Below are 8,864 nucleotides of genomic sequence, written 5' to 3' on the forward strand. Positions count from 1 at the left end.
GGAAGTGATCCAGGAACGAGGAGTGACAGCACCTACGTCACTAAAACAGTTCCAGGGGGGCAATTTCCCTGCCAACAGTGTAATCCTTACCTGGGCTCTACACTCTGTGTACCTGGACACAGTTGTAATGCCTTCACCCGTGAGTTTAAGGATCTGTCCGGTCTCCCAACACCCTCAGGCCCTCACGGCGGGACTCCCCGAGGCCTGGCTACAGATGGAACTGCTGTGTTCCCACGCCCCTGCCCAGGCACCGAACCTTGGCCGTGCCTGTACCTGGAGCCCAGGACTGGAGTAACTAGCCCCTGGCCTGTCAAGTCTTAATGTTTGGAAAAATATCTTCCTGCACCGCCCCAACACCCGACCCAGTAAAAGAAACCAGTTACCCCTACACCAAGGCCAATGATTCTGTGAGCCTTCAAGCATTCCTGATTTTTGTTTGTTTATTTGCTTCGTTTTCCATATTGATTGTATCCCAAATCCATTCTGTGTGGGTTTGTTTTTTTTTTTTTTTAAGATCCATGTAAATCTTATTAGATGAGAAGAGATTGTACATTTGGCTCATTAACAACGTACATTCCAAATAACCTTAGGGGCAGGTAGGGTGGGGCAAGTGGGAAATTGTTTGATATGTATTTCATTCAGTCCCAAGTCACCTCACATTACAAGCCAAACTGGCAGCTCACATAGTTGAGGAACTGGTATTTCTCTAAGCAGGCCAACCCACTCGACCAGCCATGGCGGACGCCCAGTGCTTGGGTATATTCTTCGTAAAACATGATTCAATTGAAGAAATACACCCCTCAGCCCTTCGCTGTCAACCACCGATGGATCCCTCAGGTGTCAGAAAAACTGTCAGGAGAACTGGAGGAGAGTATCATTGAAGCTGCTGAATTTCTAACAGGAAACCAAAACTTAGAGAAGTTAAGTGACTTGCACAAAGCTACCCAGCAAGTCCGTCCACGAAGGAAAAGCAGCTAGGCTGGCCGCCTACACTGCGTGACATGCGGCATTGTGCTGTGTAGACACTGGCCAGTTCCCCCCCCCCCATCACCACCACACACATGCTTTCTGTATTGTTTTTTGTCCTCTGTATGGAAAGGAAAGAAAAACAGCTGTGTGACCAGCAAATAAGGACAAACAAGTCCTGCTCACTTTGATTGATGAGTGTACCTCTCTGTCTTCCACAGCACTTTTAATTTATTTCTTTGGAAAAATAAAGCATTTATTTGTTTATTTACTTATAAAGGGCGTGTGTGGGGAGGAGATCCAGACATCTTTCTACTGGTTCACTCTGCAGCTGATCACCATGACCAGTGCTGGTCCGGTAGGAGTCAGGGGCTTCAGCCTGGTCTCCTGAGTGAGTGCAAGGACCCACACACTCAGAACATCTCCCACTGCTTCTCCTAAGCGATTAACAGCAAGTTGGACCAGAAGTGGAACAGCCAGGGACACAAACTGGTATCCATATGGGATGCTGGTATCTCAGGCAGCAGATAGAATGGCTATGCAACTGCACTGTCCCCCATGCCCACCATGCTTTTTATTTCTGTTATCACAATGGGAAGAAAAATGCCTGGCCTGTACTGTTCTTTGCAGACACGGAAGTGACAGGCATTTGATCTTCCAGAAAAAAACAGGGTGCTGGGGAAGAGGGTTCTGCAAAGGGTGGAGTAGTCCCTTCTGCCTTCAGGCGGTTGGAACAGTGTTTCCCCAGAGCCCCCTGTGTGGCCTCCTCTTCCATGGATACAGCTCCCTGTAGCTGAGCTTGGCAGAGAGTCTGAGAACAGAGCCTCCATCTTGCTTTTTCTCCTAAGTCTGACAGGAAGGAGTTACTTTTGCTAAAGGCAAGAATTACAATTGATTCAATGATCCCACGGAATTGAGGATAATTAAATCTGCATTGTGCATATGAAGATTGAGGATGGCTGTGATGTGGCCAGGGATGGGGTCCCTAGCTCCTGGCTTCAGCCAAGGTTCCAGCTATTGTGGGCAATTGGGAAGAGAAGGGAACCGACAATGAAAGATCACTCTCTCCTTCGCAAGTAAGTGGAAGTTGGCCCCGAGTTACAGTTCTCCAACATACGTGGAAAGACAGAGGGCTGGCGTCATGGCAGGAATTCTGAACCACACAACGGGTCAAAGATGTTTCTGTCGGTTTCTTAAATTGTGCCTCCTTTGTGTGTGTGTTTTCTAACTGTTGATACAGAGAACAGACCCTTGTGTGGCAAGTAAGTCTTCGAAGAGTTACTTGCTTGAAAGAGTTAGCCAGAAAGAGAAGGAAACAGGGAAGAGAGAAACAGCACTTCCATTCCTCACTTCACTCCCCAAATGGCTCCAGCAGCTAGCACTAGCCAGTCTGAAGCTAGAGGCCAGGAGCTTCTTCCGGGTCTGCTGCATGTGTGCAGGGTCCCAAGGCTTTGGGCCAGCCTCTACTGCTATCCCAGGCCACAAGCAGGGAGCTGGATGGGAAGCGGAGCACCTGGGGCTTAAACTGGCGGTGCCCACACAGGATGCCAGTACTGCAGGCAGCGGATTTACTCTCTATGCCATAATGCCAGCTACATCACATAAATCCTGATGTGTTTGTATTTGAGTGCAGTAATTCTCTGAGTTGAACGCCATATGCACCTGGCCCTGCTACTTATAAACTGTAATAATTTCAAATATGTGGTGAAACTAGAGTTAGTGTATGGAGCAGAATCAAGCCATTCACTTCTCTGGACTTTGCCTGACCACACTGAACTTAAGGCAGCTCCTTGAATATTATATATATTTGACATACTTGGCAAACTGAACTAGTGCAGTTCCTCCAAGAAGTTTGTTTGGGCAGGGGTAGGGCTCAGCATTTTTACATGGTGGCATGGGTTTGGAAGCCTGCCAGCAAGCTATCAATGGAAAAGTCACCTATTTGGTTTTGTTATCTTTGATTTATATTTGCAGCCATGCAAACACTAGAGTAAGACTCTCTCCCTTTCTAGTTGCAGTCATCTCATTCAGTTCAATTACATGAGTCTAAAGACTCTGTTGGCCAGCTGGTAATGTCATGCTTAACAAGAACAACACTGGGGCCCGGTGCGGTGGCGCAAGTGGTTAAGGTCCTCGCCTTGCATGCCCGGGATCCCATATGGGTGCTGGTTCTAATCCCGGCAGCCCCGCTTCCCTTCCAGCTCCCTGCCTGTGGCCCGGGAAGGCAGTCGAGGACGGCCCAAAGCTTTGGGACCCTGCACCCATGTGGGAGACCCGGAAGAGTCTCCTGGCTTCGGATCGGCATAGCATCGGCTGTTGCACTCACTTAGGGAGTGAATCATCAGATAGAAGATCTTCCTCTCTGTCTCTCCTCTCTGTATATCCACCTTTTCAATAAAAAAAAAAGAACAAAACTGAAATGACATAGTATTTTGTGACGACCTAAAAACCTATGAGAAACACTAGTTCTATGGCTCAATTGACATTTGTTTCTTTTCTTTTTTTAAAAAAGATTTATTTTTATTGGAAAGGTGGATATACAGAGAAGAGAGACAGAGAGGAAGATCTTCCATCTGATGATTCACTCCCCAAGTGGCTGCAACAGCTGAAGCTGAGCCAATCTGAAGCCAGGAGCCTCTTTCAGGTCTCCCACGCGGGTGCAGGGTCCCAAAGCTTTGGGCCATCCTCGACTGCTTTCCCGGGCCACAGGCAGGGAGCTGGATGGGAAGTGGGGCTGCCGGGATTAGAACCGGCGCCCATATGGGATCTCGGGGCGTTCAAGGCGAGGACCTTAACCACTGCGCCATCGCACTGGCCTGACATTTGTTTCTTTGTATCTATTATTTATCCCCTCTCTACTCCCCCAAATAAAAGAACTGCTATTTGATTTTTAAAAATTATATACATGAGATAAAATATTGTACTTAAGAAAACAGTGTAGGACCCGGCGCGGTGGCACAGTGGTTAAGGTCCTCGCCTTGCACGCCCCGGGATCCCATATGGGCGCCGGTTCTATCCCGGCAGCCCCGCTTCCCATCCAGTTCCCTGCCTGTGGCCTGGGAAAGCAGTCGAGGACGGCCCAAAGCTTTGGGACCCTGCACCCACGTGGGAGACCCGGAAGAAGCTCCTGGCTTCAGATCGGCATAGCATCGACCGTTGCGCTCACTTGGGGAGTGAATCATCGGACGGAATATCTTCCTCTCTGTCTCTCTTCTCTGTATATCTGCCTTTCCAATTAAAAAATAATAAAAATAAATCTTAAGAAAATGAAAACAGTGTAGGACCCGGCGCGGTGGCGCAGTGGTTAAGGTCCTCCCCTTGCACGCCCAGAGTCCCATATGGGCACTGGTTCTTATCCCGGCAGCCCTGCTTCCCATCCAGCTCCCTGCCTGTGGCCCGGGAAAGCAGCAGAGGATGGCCTAAAGCTTTGGGACCCTGCATCCGCGTGGGAGACCCGGAGGAGACTCCTGGCTTCGGATTGGCTCAACTCTGGCCGTTGCGGCCGCCTGAGGAGTGAGTCATAGGACAGATCTTCCTCTCTGTCTCTCCTCTCTGTACATCTGTCTTTCCAATAAAAATTAAAAATAAAAAAAGAAAAAAGAAAACAGTGTAATTGGGCCCCGCGGCATGGCCTAGCGCCTAAAGTCCTCACCTTGAACGCACCAGGATCCCATACGGGCACCGGTTCTAATCGCAGCAGCTCTACTTTTCATCTAGCTCCCTGCCTGTGGCCCGGGAAAGCAGTCGGGGACGGCCCAAAGCCTTGGGACCCTGCACCCATGTGGGAGACCCGGAAGAGGTTATGGATCCTGGCTTTGGATTGACATAGCATGGGCTTTTGCGCTCACTTGGGGAGTGAATCAGTGGACGGAAGATCTTCCTCTCTGTCTCTCCTTCTCTCTGTATATCTGACTTTCCAATAAATAAATAAATCTTTCAAAAAAAGAAAGAAAGAAAGAAAACAGTGATTGCCTGAAATCCAGTCTGCCTTACACTACATGCTTAATCAACATGTTAGGAAAAAGTAACTATCCAGAAATCACTTTCTGTTTTACAGTGGAAAATATTTACAAGACTTTCGTTAAAGTAGCCTCTCCTCCTGAACTACAATAGTTTGTCGGTCCTTCTGTCTCCTTTGCGGACTTGGTAAAAGCCTTGACAGCGACCAAACGCCAACCATTTTCATCAACTTTCTATTGTGGAGCTTTGGAACCAAGGGAAGGATCCAAACATAGCTTCATTTCGTCCAATCAGAAGAGCCGCTGGCTGCTAAACTCTGATTCGTCTATTCCACTTTGTACTCATCCAATCACGCGGCCCCTTTAGCATCCAATCAGAGGCCCGGATGCCAGCCAATCAGGGCCCGGGGCCGAAGCACGGCCTTTGTGTCGGGGGATGTCAGCGCGTCGGCGAGTGCGCCAGCCAATAGCAGAAGTCGTTGGTGTATGCAAATGAGGGCGCTGTGACGCAAGCGCGCAGCGTGAAGCGTCGGTATAAAAAGGCCGGCGTCGGGGGGGCCAGGAGCACAGAGCGGTTTGGTCGTTGGTGCGGAGCCCGTCGTTAGTGCTCTCGGTGCTCGGCGCTCGGCTCTGCGGCTCCCGGGAGGCAGCGGCTGCGGCGATCGGAGAGGCGGCCTGAGGCTTCGCGGATAGGTGAGTGTGGGCCGGGGCCGGGGCGGCGGCTGGCGGCCGATCGCCGGGGGGCGGCGGGCTCGGGCGGCCGGGGGCGCGCAGACCCTCCCCGGGCAGGTCCTGCCCTCCCGGGGTGCGCGCTCCGGAAGCGCGTTGGCGGCGATCGGGGCGGAGGGAGGCGGGAAGTGGCTCCTCCCCGCGCTCCCGGGGGAGGCGGCCGCCTGAGTCACCGGGGAGGGGGAGGCGCCGGGCTGCCCGCGGCCATCTGCCGTGCGCCCGACCCCACCCCGGGGAGGAGGGGACCCCGCGCCCGGCGCCGCGCCCGACCTACCCGTGTGTCAGGCTCGAGACAATGGCCCGGACCAAGCAGACTGCGCGCAAGTCCACCGGAGGCAAAGCCCCCCGCAAGCAGCTGGCCACGAAGGCCGCCCGGAAAAGCGCCCCCTCGACCGGCGGGGTGAAGAAGCCGCATCGCTACAGGTAGGTCGCGGGCCGGGAGGGACGGGGAGGCCGCGCGGCGGGGTGCTCGGCGGCCCCGCTGACCGCCCTGCGCCCCAGGCCCGGCACCGTGGCGCTCCGGGAGATCCGCCGTTACCAGAAGTCGACGGAGCTGCTGATCCGGAAGCTGCCCTTCCAGCGGCTGGTGCGGGAGATCGCGCAGGACTTCAAGACGGACCTGCGGTTCCAGAGCGCGGCCATCGGCGCGCTGCAGGTGAGGCCCAGCCCGGCCGGGCCCGGCGTGCGGCGTGGGGTCGGGGCGCCCCGCCGGCAGGCGGCTCACGCCGGCTTCTCGCCCTCCGCAGGAGGCCAGCGAGGCGTACCTGGTGGGTCTGTTCGAGGACACGAACCTGTGCGCCATCCACGCCAAGAGAGTGACCATCATGCCCAAAGACATCCAGCTGGCCCGCCGGATACGGGGAGAGCGAGCCTGAGTGGAGGCGGTTTTTATGGCGTTTTGTAGTAAATTCTGTAAAATACTTTGGTTTAATTTGTGACTTTTTTTGTAAGAGATTGTTTATAATATGTTGCATTTGTACTTAAGTCATTCCATCTTTCACTCAGGATGAATGCGAGAAGTGACTGGTCTCGGGCCTCGGTCACAGGCTGGGGTTGGGGGGACACGCTGCTCATGCGCAGAAGGGATGGGTGAACTTCCTGCTTCTCATGATGCATGTTTCTGTATGTTACTGACTTGTTGGGTAGCTATTAAGGTACTAGAAGTGATAAATGTGTACAGGGTCCTTTTGCAATAAAACTGGTTATGACTTGATGCGAGCGTTTAGCAGTTGGGGCTGTTAAGTCTGACCATACATCACTGTGATAGAATGTGGGCTTTTCCAAGGGTGAAGGTGCAAGTCTTAACCACAGTGTAACTTAGTTCCTTAAAGAAAAAAAAAAAAGTAAACCTGGCAGCTATAGAATACACTATGTGCATTTATAATAGCTATTTTATATATTGTAGTGTCAACATTTTTAAATTAAATGTTTTGCATTCACAAGTGGTGGGGAGTCTTGTCATTAAGATGTGTTGTAATTAGAGTTGAGTCGGTCTTTCCTGACTAGACTGCACTTGTTTTCGTAGTAGTGAAATGCTTTGTGCATTATACCTTGCATAAGTCCTCATTCTACCACATGCTAACTAACCCTCTAGCTGATAATGCAAACACTAATGGGGAAGTTTTATTTATAAGGGCTCTAGAATAAAGTTACTCGCACCAGCATCATCTGTTACTAATCTGAGCTAGTTAGTGCAGCTTTGCCTCGTGTTGTGGTCGGTCTCGTCAATAGGTTTTCTCTCCTCCGCCAAGAGGAAGCTATGTTGTGGAGTTTTCTATTCTAATCCCGTAGTGTATGCCTGCTGTGGGGGCGGCACCCTGCTCACTGGACCTTTGCCAAGTTAAGATGGTGTCTGGTTAGGCTACATCTGGGTCCTGTCCTGTCTGGGAAAATCACTTTTATAGAGATGGCCTTCGAAGTGGTTTTTAAATTTATCCTTCTATTGAAGTTTTTAGGTCAATTATGTATGTTGACTAAATTTACAAATAAACTTGTTTATCCAACTGAGTGTCAGAAAGCGCCATTGACTGTACACACCTGCTGCTGTGCCCTTCTGGGGGCCATAGATGCTTACGGTTGAGCTTAAGTTACTTCAGCTGTTGCTTGGTGTAGACAGTCTGCAGAGAGCTGTGGGAAGCCGCGAACGGTAGGGTACTGCCACGCGGGCTGCAGGGCCTAAAGCCTTGCCTTACTGTCGGGATGAGGTGTCTGGGAAGTGTTTCAGGTCCTGTGTGAGACTGGCAGGTGAAGCCCTTAATCCCTTTCTGCTGGTGCCCTGGTGGGGCAGCTGGGAGCCCCTGCAGGCAGGGCACAGCCTGGGTGGCTCCAGGGTGCTGAGAGGGTGGTGGGATACTGTAAGGGTAGTGCAAGCTGGAGCTGGTGCAGGTGTCTTGGATGGATGAAACAAGTATGCAGTTGAGGTTCTCAACATTTCTAAGGTCTTTAATGAGATGGGGGGTTGCAGTCCAAAAGCTCTTGGACCTGAGGTAGGAAGGGGGCCTTGCATGAGTCACATCTCCAGCTCCTCCAGAAGTTGCAGGTGCAGAAATAAAGGGGGTGTGGTGGACGAGCTGAGGTGGTTGCGAGAGGTGGGACTCCCCATCCCTGGTGTTGGTAACAAAGGCTGTGGGTGGCTGGGTGAGTGGGCAGGCTTAAGTGGCCTGTGGCCGGGGTGTGCTGGGACCTTTGTCTACTGGGAGGAGGGCTTTGAGGGTCCCTGTTTTTGGTGGATGCACTGGACCTGGGGCTTCTTCCCGGAGTTAGTGCTTGGTGCCATGCCAGTGTATCAGGCAGAGGGGCAGGATGACCTTGGGCCCGTGAGCCCAGAAACCTACTGCAGACTGCTCCTGCCGTCACCTAGCCCCAGCTGTGTCCACCTTCAGTGTTTGGGCAGCTGCAGGATCAACTGCCAGCTCTCCAGACAGTGGGATATGCCAGAAGAGGCTGCTGCAGCCCCTGAGCCAGCAGCCTCACCTTTTGGGTCTGGATTTCATCCCAACAGCAAGGCAGCCAGCAGGTTTGAGGACTGCAGCTCCAGTGACAGGCCCAGAAGATCTTGCAGTTGATGTCTCGGTGGACGATTTGAGGCTGAGGAGGTGGGAGAATCCCCCAGCATTTCAAAGACAGGTGTCAGATCCCACTTGCCCCTGGAGTGGAGCTTGGCACACACCAAGGGTTCCAGGCATGTTTGCTGAGCAAACCAGATGGCCC

The 8,864-nt window shown here is 52.2% G+C and overlaps 1 protein-coding gene across 1 annotated transcript; it reads left to right on the forward strand.

The window, feature by feature from the left end:
- Positions 1-5,497: 5,497 nt before the first annotated feature.
- On the forward strand, positions 5,498-7,196 carry LOC121162563 (histone H3.3A). The gene is made up of 4 exons (XM_040989662.1): positions 5,498-5,618; positions 5,940-6,077; positions 6,156-6,309; positions 6,401-7,196. The coding sequence occupies exons 2-4, from the start codon at positions 5,950-5,952 to the stop codon at positions 6,527-6,529; spliced, it is 411 nt and encodes a 136-aa protein (XP_040845596.1). The 5' UTR covers positions 5,498-5,618; positions 5,940-5,949; the 3' UTR covers positions 6,530-7,196.
- Positions 7,197-8,864: the final 1,668 nt, after the last annotated feature.

Source organism: Ochotona curzoniae, unplaced genomic scaffold (assembly GCF_017591425.1).
Source record: "Ochotona curzoniae isolate NIBS_2020 unplaced genomic scaffold, NIBS_Ocur_1.0 contig_523, whole genome shotgun sequence".
Classification (NCBI taxonomy): domain Eukaryota; kingdom Metazoa; phylum Chordata; class Mammalia; order Lagomorpha; family Ochotonidae; genus Ochotona; species Ochotona curzoniae.